Source organism: Blennius ocellaris (assembly GCF_963422515.1).
Source record: "Blennius ocellaris genome assembly, chromosome: 11".
Taxonomy (NCBI): domain Eukaryota; kingdom Metazoa; phylum Chordata; class Actinopteri; order Blenniiformes; family Blenniidae; genus Blennius; species Blennius ocellaris.
In genome coordinates, this window is record NC_137660.1 from 12,159,447 (window position 1) to 12,173,559 (window position 14,113).

The window sequence follows — 14,113 nt, forward strand, 5'->3', positions numbered from 1 at the left end:
ACCAAAATGCCAGTTCACTATTATTAGTCATTATTGCTCACGCAGTGTTTTGTTTTTCTTTTTTCTTCAAAAATGTATTTATTATTCATTAATTCAAGCAGCTGGAAAGCCAGTCCTCGTCTGTTTAATGTTTACTGGATTTATTGTTGTGGTGGAGCCCATCAGGGGAGCCCTCGCTGGTGGGGCAATGCCCATGTTGCTTAGCCTGGTCGACGGGCCTATAAAAGGCCATTTCACTTCGTTTCTTTTAGTTTTCTGTACAACAACTACAAGAGCTGAGCTCAGCCTGCAAGGGCGTCACATGCACCGCACAGCCGTGGTGCAGGAGGAGGCGGAGGAGGCGCGCAGACCTTTTGTTACCTGTATCAGACTACCTGCTTGTTGACTTGGTTCGAGTTTAAGATGCTTTCAAAAAAAAAAAAAAAAATAGTGACAGTGGGTTAAGTTCAAAAGCTTAAAACGAGAACAATATCCCCCGCTGTTCCTTGGGCACTACAGAAATGCGTGTGTGTGTGGGTTTTTTTTTTTTTTTGTACCTGCAAGGCGCAGCAAATAGGAATCGTTAATTAGGTTCTCGCGTCAAAGTCAGGACGAATAGGAGGCACTTCCTCCAAGAACTCGCTCACCTCAAGTCCGACCCTCTCTCAAGTTTCATTTTGGAGTTTTTCCGCCACCTCTCAGGTACTCCTGCAGCATCTCACCTGTGCAAGTCGACCATGGATTTCACACACGCGAAGATTACCGAGGAGCTTCAACTTGACGTCGCGGGAAATAGACGGCGTTCGTGCATCTGGAAGGGTTAAGGAAACCTGCCAATGTGATCGGAAAAGCCTGGCCACTTTATGTTACAGTGCATGGCCTCTGGACTAAGTGCTATCGATCATGCACAAACCCCTCCGAAAGCGGAGTCTCTACGTGTTCCTGTGTTTTGGCATCATATACCTCAGACTTGGGTGAGTTTCTGTTTTTTGTTGTTGTTGTTGTTTTTTTTTTAGAAGCTCTCGAACCACACACGCAGTGTGTTTTTCCTCACCTGCGCAGAGCACCAGGATCAAATTCATTGCGACACTCTGACAGACGTACACGGCACGGGGAAACATCGGCTGCCCTCTGACCTCGTAGGGGATATTGGGTGGAAATCGGATTTCCTCTGCTGTGTTTTGAATATGAATCCATTAAAATCAAACGCGCGTAATAGAGAAAGTGCGGCGCGTTTAAATTTGTCCGTCGCGTGTCAACAGACGATCGACGAGTACGGTCACATATTTATTGATTTCACCTCGTGAGACTTATTCAGACCTTTTTAGTGCGACTAGATCATTTGTTTGTGCTCCAGATCCAGTTCACTCCTGCATACCTTCATTAATAGCGGCAGACTGAGTTGTATTTCCACATTCCTTCGCCCAGACGGAGTTTTTACCTGTTTTGCAATACCTCACCTTGATGCATAAACACAGAAGGACGTCTTCCCCCTTCAGTGTGTGCTTCTGTTGTCTGATCACAATTGAAAAAAACAAACAAAAAAACAAAACCCATACAGATGAGGATGATGGGAATCTTTGTACCCTTTTGTTCATGTTACGCGGCATCAACGGCATATGTATTTGTGTATTTGTCTCATGGACAGTAAAGTGCCAAAGGAAATTCTGATGACTTTCTTTGGTCCAACAAACCTCACATGAATTTTAATTACATAAATCTGAGAATTGCCTCGTTGGCCGGATCATTGGCAGGATACCGCTCACTGATAAGAACCGGCAAGCCTGAGAGGTGTTACGCAACATTCGAATTTGCATATAATAAAGGAAACTTGGATTTAATTCAAGTCCAGTGGGACTTATTTTATATGCAGAGATTCCTGGGGGAAAAATACTGTATGGTGCATTGGAGGGTAACACCATTAAAGCATCATCATTAGACAGTTGATTGAGCGTAACATTCGCAGTTGCGAAGAAAAAAAATAAAGCTACCACTGTTTGTGTACAGTCAGCTTTGAAGCAGCTTCATTTAACTCATTATTTTAAGTCGCTGGACTGATGTGATTGTGTTCTCGGTGGCTCCGGCAGCCAGCCACACAAAGCCCTCCCCGTGAGAACCCCATGAAGCAAAGGTATGCTCATATCACATGACAGTAGCTCTATTATGGGGTAAAAGTCACCTATCTTCCAATTTACTAATCCCAAAACAGTTAGCTCATTCCTTCCATCCCCTTTTCTTTCTTTCCGTGCCTAAATCTTTCATGGCACCCTCTTCATTCACAATGACTGGAGCCTGCAGGTGTTGAGTGAAAGTCACGATGCTGAGGAGATAGAAACCCTCCCCTGCGCTAAGCTCCTCCAGGATTTGATTTCTCTGCTTGGTTTCAGTCTCCTCCAACAAGAGTGCTGTTTTCATGCCCTCACCTTAGCATCGATTTTATCAGTCCGACAGTTTGATTAAACTATTAATCAGTTTGACAGCAGGGACTCTGGTTGGGAATTTAGACCACTGAACTACCTACCGTGTAATGATAATAATTAAAAACGGAATGCTTAAAATGCCTTTAGGAATTTTGTAGTGTCTCCTGGATAAGATCCTATGTTATTCATTCATTTTGCACTGTTAACTACAGTTTCTACTCTATTCTATTCTATTCTATTCTATTCTATTCTATTCTATTCTATTCTATTCTATTCTATTCTATTCTATTCTACTGATCTTTCTAACTAAACATTAATGACTAGAACACAATGAAAGGGACTTCGACAAATGTTATAGCAGGTACATACACTTAGTTTTTCTCACTCCTACATACACTTTCATATGGAAAAGGTCCAAGCCTCATATCTGTCACACTATTAAGGACCTGTATTGTAATTTGACAGCTACTTGCTGATGGCGGATAAAGAAGTCCTGCCAAAGAAACGCACTGATATTTATTTTTAACACATGATGACAGAGGAGCCGCTCGTCTGTTTGTTTATTATTATTATTTGTATTATTTGTTTTTGGCTGGGCTGGCGCATGGGACTGCTGTGTGTGTGTGTGTGTGTGTGTGTGTGGGGGGGGGGGGGTTCCACTATGATGATGATAATGAATGAAACCTCCTGCACGTCCACCATGGGATCGGATCAGTGTCACCCTATTGTCCCGTTGTGGCAAAGTGGGCGGATAGCAGTGTCTATCCCTGCCCAATGGCAGGCACGACTCTCATGAGAGTGGAGAGAGGCACTTTTCTGCCATGCGAAAATCCCTAAAACCATCATCATTCCGGCTCGGGAACCCACAGTCCTGTGTAACAGCCTCCGCTGCTGAGAGATGACAGAGCCAATCTCAGCGCACACACGGCCCTGGGAGCTCGGAGCTGCGTAGAGACGCACGGCACCGGAGACGAGGAGACGCACAGCAAGTTCTCCTTGATTTTTGAGCGAAAGGGACGTAAAGCCAGGAATTAAGGGAGCTTTTCATCCTGTCTGTGTCGTCTCACTGAATCCTACCGTAGCCATTTGCTCAATGTCATCATGATCATCCTCTCGTCGCGCAGTGTACTGCTGTCAGTCTACTATCCGCAGATCTTCCTGATCCTGACGAGCGGCAGCTACCTGTAAGTTTCAACCAATTACCGGATACTTAATTAACTTCGGCGAGTGCGCGCGCTCATCCTCAGCGACGCTGACGTTTGGCTTTTTACTCCCGTGCAGCCTTCTGGGTGTCCGCATTTTCTTTGTCTTAATAATTAAACATACTCCCATGGATGATTTGCTAAGCTTTCCGTATCCACAGACTACAACACCGTTTAGGGTAATTATAGGCGCGCGGGGATCCAGCGCACTGAAATCGCAATTTTAAGCCCAGGCGCTTATTTAATACTCGCATCTCGCACGGTTCCAGATGTTGTACAATATTAGAACCCAGTAGAAAAGACTCATCAGGGGAAACATCAACGGGGAAACGATCCACGTGGGAATGTTTTAATTAGTTGAAACGCTCCCCGCTCAAACGTGCCCGCTCCACGTGAATGAGAACGTCTTGTGAGTAAACAGCGGTGGTGTTTCTGTGTAAAGCTGAGTGATTTTTATTTTTTAACATTTTGCAACATCAGAAGAATAATAGTTTTTTGTTAACTGCGACACGGATTCATTTTGGCCACAGAGTGGCAGAGATGTTCAACACAATTGGATGAGGAGATTCTGTCTTTTCCCCCTCAGAGGAGAGTTGAATACAGCAGGCTGTGCAGCTTTTACGCATCCGAACACCGTTAACCTGTCAGAGCGTGTGAAAGATCGCTGCGCATTACCTCAGCTCTCCTTAATTCCCAGTATTTCGATATTATCGTTTAAACCCACATCTGAAAATATCCTCCTGCAACTTGCACGTGATTGACACACTGTGGCTTTGAATTAAACGAGAAATCTCTTGCAGGAGCACACTGGCTTTCTTAAAGTTTCCAAAATAATTACTCACCCATGCTCCCTGGCTCCTGCCTTTTTTTTTTTTTTTTTTTTTGCTGCCCGAAGACCCCAAACCTGATGCTGAAATAGATGTGGTTTTTGGTTTTCAGTTAAAAGTGGGCCGCACTACTAAGTATAGTGATGGCTTATACATCAAAGCTACGTACTATTGTTTGTTTGGATTATTTAAGTATGTTTTCTGTTGAGCATTAACCACCGAATACGTTATGAGGAGAATATTTAAATATGGGCTTAAAATAATACATTGACATTTTCCTTAAACCTGCAAATAACAATAATATTGTACTTTGAAATGTGTGGAGCAGTGGGTGGCAAATGAACCGTGAGCTATAGTATCTGTTCATGTTGGGATTTGAGGGCACTGCACACCTCACGCCTCAGTGTGGAGGAATGTCACACTTTATGTTCCAATAGCAATAATCTGAACGCTTTCACTCTGGTTCGTTTATATCACACCCGTCTAAGTGTACGGGTGCAGATATAGTTTAAAGCAGGATTTGGTTTGAAATCATAAAGCTTCAGTGCAATGCTAAGCTCTTACATCTTTTGCACTAAAACGCAACAGAATTAGAGAGCAGTTTTTGATTCTCTTGACTTCGTGAAGTCGTGTCACAGGCATCCTGTTGAGTGCATTCTTAAAGGGGATGCATGCCTGGGATCTTAATAATGTGTCAGATAGCTTCAAAGTATTCCCTGTGATTGAGTATGTGGCTGTAAGCACACCGTATGTCATGACGTGCCGACCATCGTTTCTCTTAAGGCCACACTGCGCTGTGGTGAAATCAGTACAGCCCTCACCACGGAGGCTGCAAAGATCCAAACTTTTCAGCAGGAATAAATAGGCCACACCAACAAAGGCCGATGTTTCTGTGAGCGCTAATGCTGACGGTTTAATGGTTATATTCTGTGACGAATATTACAAATGCTGATGCGTTCTCTAAAATGCCACGAAACTAATGATAAAAGTGTGTATCATCTCTGTGTTTGGATGTGAACGCAGTTTGTATCGGGCCTCGTGCATAAATAGTAATACACACGCACACACACACACATCAATCCTCACGGTTTGAGGAACGGTGCTCCGTACTCAAACCAAAATGTATACCACCTGCCGCTCTGCAGAAAACACAATAAACCTAACCTAATGCTACAATCGGGCGGCAATGTCAAACAAACACTGTGTAATTGGAAGCCGTAGAATTTAGCTGGTTAACACACAAAACGTAAAGTCATACCTCATGGGCTTCTACAAACGGGATAATCACAGAGTGACACTGCTGCTTCTAAACAGGCCGAGCATTTGACACTTGCCGTTGCAGTCTGACTTCCTGTTGATGCTCTATCTGATAGGAGATCTGTGTGACTGTGGGCGAGCTGTCCCCAAGCTGCTGGCACACACACAGAGGAGAGGCTAAGCAAACAGAATCGCATTTGTGCACTTTGATGATGCAGGGATTTAAAAGCTTAGCTGTGGAATTCTCTGTTTGGTGTTGTCTGATGGTTTGAGTTGCCTGTGCGAGAGTGTGTTTCTGTGAATTAGCAGGTGAGGGATGTGAGAAAAACATCAAAAAAGATGAACCTATGAAGGAGTGTGTTTATTAGGCTCAAGAACGACACTGTGCTGTCGTATTAGATCTCCAGAGAGGGAGGGCAGTGGTATATCAGCGATATAAATGACTCAAACACATTTTTATTAACTTTGGATTTCTATAAACAAAGCAGTTCTGTTGAATCCTAACGTTCATTATGCAGGAAAGTGAATTTCTCCAGTTGCACATTACTCGTCTTAATGAGCATGCCCTTTTGGTTTGCACAGGCTGGATGTCATGGTTGCCATGAACAACCACATATACAGCGGAGGGTCACAGAGGGTCAGAGGAGTTCAAGCCTCTTTAATGGCACCATAGCAAAGAGGGACTGAAAGCAGCTGCGCGCTGCAGAGTGTTTACTGTGGATACGGAATGCACCTGATGAATGTTTTGTTTACTTATGGTGATTTCTGATTTTTACATTCATAGTTATTTTGTGCTTTGTAATTTACACCCTCAGTAGGTCAGTGCACAGATGCACTTGTTTTGCAGATCAAAGTCGTCTGACTATGATATATATATATATATATATATATATATATAGTTATTCTCTTTTAATTTGGAAACACATATTTTATTGCATGTTGAAAAAAAATGTTTGCCATCTTTTGTGGTGGCTTTGAGAGCAGGGCTCTCAATGTCAACAGTATATACAATGGCACTTTCCTTCTACATGCTTTAATGCGCTCCCCTGGCTGCAAGACCAGGAAACTGTGTGCAGAACTCAGTATGTAATTAATCTCCACATCACGGCTTTTAGGATTTATTACACTTCAGACATTTGGAATTGAATGTAATAGCATTCTGTGCTTGTGGAGCAACTGTCAGAGAGGGAACGTGATTGATTGAGAGTGACTGCTTATCCAAAAAAAAAAATCTTCCTTTTTGTCATCAGTCTGAAGCCGAGGACGACAGGAACGACAGTGTGTTGTGCTTGAGTCTGCCTCTTTCCAGCCTCTTTCTTTTTCTTCAGTGTTTCTGTCCCTCACCCACACTTCCACTTTACCCTTTATGCACTGCCGTCACTTTTCGCTGACACAAAACTTGCCTGTGTAGTCTGTCCCGTTTGTGGTCAAGCGTTTGGAGGTCGACGTCATACTTGAAAAGGCGGTGTTTGCCTCTGTGTTCATTTATGGTTCTCTGTCCCTGACATGTTTGAAAAGTATGTATCTACATGGTTTTGGGGGCTATAAACATAATCTTGGAGAAAGTCAGAGTTCTGTTTAGTTGTGATCGGTTTTGGCTTTCTCGGCGGTTGCAATCCCATCACAAACACACAGCTTCATATTATCATGGCAAGTGATCACAAGTGTTCTTGTCCTCTGGGAATAGCTGAGAGGGAGGCATGCCATTTACTGGGCAACAAATTATTAACCTATGAATATCGGCAACCGAGGTTGAAAACCTTACAACTTTTTCCATTGTAACCAGTTCTCAAGGTGGCGAACGTCAAAACGCTCTGTCCTGAAATTCATAGACAGCATGTTTCACCAAACACACCGCTGCAGGAACGATGACAAATCAAAATTTATGTGACATCTGTTTCAAAAGAGCATGCTACATTTACAGTATAAAACACTCAACAAGTGTATGCTCTATTTACATAAGAGTCTGGCTGCTCGTCATGCCACTACGTTACCTAACAATTAAGACAAAAACCTCAGCTCATTACTCAGGCTCCCATCATCCAAATCAATGTGGAATCAGGTTGTCAGAAGTCAAATAAGCATCTTGTTTTCTCTGTCTGGGCTCTTTTAGCAAGTTTCTCTGTCTTTTTAAATGTTCTATGTCGGATTAAATGTTCAGGTTTTTTGATTGACCTCTAATCCGTTAAATAGCAATACCCTCATGTAGTGCAGCTTTCACTTCACTACGGAATGTGCATCAATCACTGGTTGAATTGAATCCTGTTCTGGAGAGTCTCAAATAAGTGAGTCAGTCTGACCATCGTCTGCAAGTCCTAACTAAGTGTGTGTGTGTGTGTGTGTGTGTGTGTGTGTGTGTGTGTGTGTGTGTGTGTGTGTGTGTGTGTGTGTGTGTGTGTGTGTGTGTGTGTGTGTGCGTGTGTGTGCGTGTGTGTGCGCAACACTGCATATACGTATGCGTGCTGCCCTCCGTGTGTGTGCATGCGTGTGTGGATGCTCGTCTGCTTGCGTGGTGGTGTGTTTCTCTTCCTCCGGCAGGGCCCTGTCCTCGGTTGTGGCCCTGGGTGCCAACATCATCTGCAACAAAATTCCTGGGCTGGCACCTCGCCAGCGGGCCATCTGCCAGAGCCGCCCGGACGCCATCATTGTTGTGGGCGAAGGCGCCCAGATGGGAATAAATGAGTGTCAATACCAGTTCCGATATGGACGCTGGAACTGTTCGGCGCTGGGAGAGAGGACAGTCTTCGGTCAGGAGCTGCGAGTAGGTCAGTCTGGGTTCTTTCACTGCAGAGTGCATTGCTACTACAAGGTTAACTTCTGCATGAGACACGTTTTCAGGGCTTGTCTGCTGCTGAGATGAACTGGAGTATATTTTTGAATGTGCAACGGTTGTTCAGTGACAAAGCTTTTCAACAACATTGAACATAAGAATTGTCCGAAGGATTTTTTTTTTAGGTCCGTGCTTCAACTTGGGGTTGTTTAAAAAATAAGTCGATCTAAAATCACATTTAATATGCAATGAAATATTCCTAGTCTGTGTAAAGCACATCTGTGTGTGTTGATGGTCATTTTACATCCATCATCTGTCTTGATTTATGCATCATGTAGCTGCTGGGAGACCCAAGCAAATCCCAGGTGACTATTGACAATGATAGGTTACATCTTGGACGGGTCAGCAGTCTATCACAGAAAATTTAGATGATGTGAAATGGGACTGTTTTTTTTTCTGTCCAAAAAAACCTGAATAAACCCTGAAACAATGTTAACTTAGTTCAGAGATTATTCCTGACATTTTCAACTTTGCATTTGGCTCTCAAACAGGGAGGTTATTCTTGAAACTAAGAGCCACAAGTGTCGCTTGATGAAATTAATTAGTGTGTTTAGCAGTAATTGCTAAAAATTCATAAATCCCTGTCCAAACAAATATAGCAGGGATGTCAATCACAATTAGAGGCGCAGTCAGTGACTGTTTGTACTGTATGTTTGGTGTTGTAGCCAGGGGCTTCGCTGTGTTTTCTGTTGGAGCAAAAAAAAAAGCACCGCTGATATATTTGAAAAATTTCACAACACACACAGCTGTGGAGTATATAGAGCAGGGCTTAGTACGGCTGAAGCTGCTTAAATAGATGATTTAGAGTCTTGTAAAGGTCACAAGGTTAAATCCAGGAATGCTGTGCGAGTGATAAAAACATTGTTTATGATTCTGAAGAATATTATCAGTAATAGATCTTCATTTCTTTATGTTTTTGTGTGCAGCACTCTGGGGTGATCGTGCATTGAATTAGTGAACATGGAAGACAGAAAACACAACAAAAGATAGATTACAACTTGGATGTTATGTGTATTTATGATGTTAAGCAGAGTGGAGCAAGAGGGAAGTTGGTGTTTGATACTCATTTGATAAAATGTGGCCGACAAAGAAAATACCAGTGTTTATTTATTTTTTTCTGTTGGAAAAGAATACATTACATAACTTTTTAAACTATCATCTTGCCATAGTTTTATTAAGTGGTACCATAAGGTTATCACTAATGTAGTACCAGCCCGACTCCCTGAACCCTATGAAATATGGCGCTTTACAAGCCAAACCCAAGCTGCACACATCACAAAGTGAAAACTCGAAACAGTTATGCGGTGTGTCTTTGCTTCGCTGTTGTGTAACCATTCGCTTTGGCATCGCTCAAGAGGATTTCACATGCTGCTGATTCTACTAAGACTTGGCCGTCTTCATTTCGATTGACGATGTAATTCCGCAGCAGAATTCTGGTTTGTGTTGATGCTTTGCAACAAGCCTGCTGGTGACCAGCGCTGCTGGTTAGTTCAAAAGTTATGGAAAAGCTACCGAAAAGCACTTGGACCTCTAATGAGAAAAATGCATGGTTGAAAAACGATATCACAAATGAGGAGTCAACTAATGGGTGCTATTGCAAAGAATTCATGTCGAACCAAAATAGATGGACACATCTGTTGTCAATCGGGCTAAATTGGTTGTGTCCATGCCTGGCTGCTTCATGAGAGTGTGCACATATATGCAGAAAAAGACACAAAGCAGGCAAACATTTACATTTACGATGCTTTTGTTTGTGAGACTTCGCATTCCTCAAATCTCTTTTCGCATCGCTTTTGTTTTACTGGGACTTTTATGCATTTCCTTTCATTTAGAAGATGCTTTGTTGCTGTTAGGTTGCGGTTGGGCTGTGCATTTAATCCAGTGGCTCTGTGAGCAATCACTCGTCTTAAGGAGTAGCTGAATTAGCTCCAGCTCCCTTTACAAAAGCATTTTTCTTTTCTTTGTTGTGAATGTGGCGCTTCCCTTTGTAATGGAGCTCATGTTGTTTTCTTCAACACTTAACGTCCTTCTTTTCACTTCCTTTTGGTCTGGTCTTTTATGCCCATTTCAAGCACTCTGAGATTGAGAGATGATATTCAGCAGAGGTTCATCGGAAGCATCTGTCCCGCTCCTTCACATCTGTTTATTGGATGTTAATGTTTCATGTTTACACTGTTGACCTAAAGTAAAGCGGAGAACCGCAGAAGCACACATACTTATTCTGAGTCCCACATTTTGTCTTGGCATTGTGTAAGATATTACGTCCATCGTTGTGTATTTGATGGCAATACAAGTCACAGTGAGCTGCATGTGCTCAGTTACACTGAGTCCATTCAACCCTATGGGGTTCCTTTCACTTTTTGTTAGTGATGAGACGTCTACATCCCCTTCAGTAATGCCGTCATCTGAATTTCATGCTTGCTTTTTGCTCTCATTGTTTGGTTTCCATAGTAGGTCTGCACAAATAAATGCTTAATGTGCCCGCACTGAGCACATCACTGTTGGTGTCCAGTTTTGGTCATAGAGCGATGACTGCGGGCTTTGCCATGATTGTTCAATAATGATGGGACTCGGTGGCCTTCTCAATAAAGTGTCCCAGTCATGACGTCTTTCTTCAGACCAGCAGGGAACTTGATTCCTGTCACTGTTCTCAAGGCAGATTTATAAAGACGCATGAATTTTTTCTGAGTTGAAAAAAACCCAAAAAACTTCTCAGGAGAAGATCCCATTTTGTTGTGATTACATTCACAACAAATTGGGAGATTTGTTTTCATATTTCAACCACACATAAATAAAATACATTGCAAATAGATGCTGAATTGTAGAATTCATGTGAATTCGTTTGATGAAGCCAACAAGAACATTTTGCATAAAAGATTAACTTTCAATACTTTACAGTTGCACGGTATCAATTGTTGTGTTTTAAGTCCTTGTCAGTGTATCACTGCTGTGTTTCTTCTTGCTGCTTTGCCTTTTAATTGAAGTGACATAATAATTCGTTTTAAGGTGGAAACATAGGGAACAAGGTTGTTGTTTTATTATGCATTTTTGCATATTTTGATGACTCTTTGTCAGGTGGTGTACTGACTTTGTTGGACTGATCGGACTGGTTGTGCATTTATAGTTTTATGAGCTGTAGCTATGGTCCAAAAGATGAACTGAGTAAAGTATGAGTATGTTGTCAGCAGCACTAATAAGTGCCATATTGAAACAAATGTATGTGCTTAACAAAACAAGCGATAATTTATGGAAAAACACACACACTAATACAGAAAATTTTATTTTATTTTAACGATTACAAACATCTCAATTTTCCAAATACATTTCTGAGCTTCCCTGCTATTCCAGCATACACTGGTCTGAGATGACAGTGAGTTTTGATTTCTGTTTTGTCATACTCATTTCAGGAAGTAAGAATAGATTACTAATTAATCCTGAGTGGACACTGAAACTGACAAGTGCTTTGTACTTGAAGGTATGTTGAGAGGGAAAATTAACGCTTTTGTAATAATAATAAATGTCAAACATTTCTATGTTTTAGCTGCTGCGAGGAGAAGTTTTGTTTGTTGTTGATGTTAAAAGTATGAGTAGAACAATCAAATGGAGAAAGTAGCTATCCCTATAAGAAAGCGCACTATTTACCTGCAATTGCCACAAAGTAACCAAAACAATGCAGCAGATATGTTTGAATGTTTATGTGAATTTGCACTCAGGTTTTTAAAGGAAGTTAAGCCTTGACCTTCCTACAGTGAAGTTTTGAAAGTATCAAACTTTGCAAATTATTCCGGCTGCTGGAGCAGCAAATGAGATTTAAAACTCTTGGTGACCTCACTGTAGCGCTCAAACCAAAACGGTTGACGATCAAAAGAGTTGTGATGGAGAGCTGGAGCTCAGTGCAGACTTCACTGCATTATATAGGCCCGTGAATGCATGCTGCTTTGCTCTGATATGTTTTGTGTGTGATTGTTATTTAAACAGTAATATGAACAGGTTTTGCACTTGAAAGCATCAGATATCAATCAGTTGACTAATAATAATAATTACATTATTTACATGCATGCATGCAACAAAACAAAACATGAGGCAGGATGTGAACACAAGAAGTTTTTGGTTTTGATTTATTTCCAGGCATGGTATGAGTTTTATTATCTGAGAGCAGTGAGACCGCGGACTCATTTGCTGTCGGTGTGAAGAGTATTGAATGTGATTTGATTGTGCTGGTTCAGTTTAGCGTCACGGGAGACCAGACTCCAGAGCTACTGCAGAGCCCCGACGCCCCGCCATTCATTTAGATACTATGGAAAAGTGGGCTACTGCATTTTCTCCCAACACCTAAATTTCAAGCTGCCACCGGCTCGCAGACGACAAGTCAAGTTTCCAGTTTTTGTTGCTCATGATTGAAGATGTAATCATGTTTTCTAACCATGTCTGTGTGTTTTATGGAATTCTTTAGCATGGCATATGAAATCATGGAATACACCCCTTCAACAAAATGTTCCAATCCCTTCTTCAAATCTGCAAATTCCCACATCATCATAATCAAGTGCAGGGGAAAAGCTGTTCACGTTCCATTCGCATTTAAGTTTTTCATTCAAATCCCTCAAATTATGAACACTAAACCTTTCCCCCGCTCGGCGATCCACTCTTAGTTTTGGACCAGAGGGAGAAGATGTCGGCATTTTTTTCAAATACTAAAGATCAGCCGACCGCAAGTCTAATGCATTTTCTCTGTGCTGCCTGATTTTGGAGGCCGTCTCTCTGTTCTGGAGCTGCTCCATGGCATTACTTTTGCTTTCCAAGACAGCACACATTAATAGTTGGGTTATTGAGCATTACAGAGTTCGAGATATCTTCATTCAGCAGAGGTGATTCAGTTTCAAAGAGAGGTCATTCGATATTTATTTAACTTTTCTTCTGTAAACAGAAGCGTATCCTCAGTTTGGAAGATGGCTTCTGCTGGCAGCTCATCTGTTGCCTGACATGACTGAACACAACGCTTGAGATAAGATGTACTGATGTCAAAATTGGAGCATTCCCCTTTTTTTGACGGTCCACTCCTCATCAGTCTCCCTGTTTTGCAAAGAGTGCTGGATTTCTTGTTATGTTTAAACGGACAAATCTGAGAACAACACCATAAACTTGCAGTGAGACTTCAAACGGGCAATATGAATGTGTTTCTCATTCCTCTGCAAAAGCAGATTTAGCATTCTTCCCCTCGTGCCCTGCTCTGGTGCTGGCACGAGTTGGTATCTTCAGTCTGTGAAAATGTGGAATGAATTATCCCATGCTAACAGGAATGGGTGTTTTTGAGAGACTTGCTGCAGTCTATTAGGAAGTAATAATAAAATTAGAGACAGATCCATCAGTGAGTCAGGATGAGATTGGCAAACGTGGCCAACCCTTCAATCATAATACTCTGTCCGCTTTGCTGGATGAATCATTCTATTTGAAATACTGCTGTCGGGAACGGTCCCATGGCTGTAATTTGTTGATGCTGTTTTATTGTGCATATTTAAGTGTGGTCATCCACGCGTGAAGTGCACAGAGAGCCCTGTGTGGATTCTGTCATGCATATTAGGTTGTTTTCAATCCCACAAG

The 14,113-nt window shown here is 42.0% G+C and overlaps 1 protein-coding gene across 2 annotated transcripts in view; it reads left to right on the forward strand.

Moving 5' to 3' along the window:
• The first annotated feature begins 645 nt into the window (after positions 1-645).
• The window catches only part of wnt7bb (wingless-type MMTV integration site family, member 7Bb), a 32,104-nt gene continuing 18,636 nt past the window's right edge, over positions 646-14,113 (forward strand). The window contains exons 1-2 of one of the 2 annotated variants that reach the window (XM_080504182.1): positions 646-953; positions 8,224-8,450. In XM_080504182.1, coding sequence (XP_080360308.1) covers positions 883-953; positions 8,224-8,450 — 298 coding nt within the window. In that variant the 5' untranslated portion in view covers positions 646-882. Of the gene's footprint in view, positions 954-3,494; positions 3,584-8,223; positions 8,451-14,113 lie in introns of those variants that run through there. The other variant, XM_080504181.1, reaches the window with a different exon arrangement.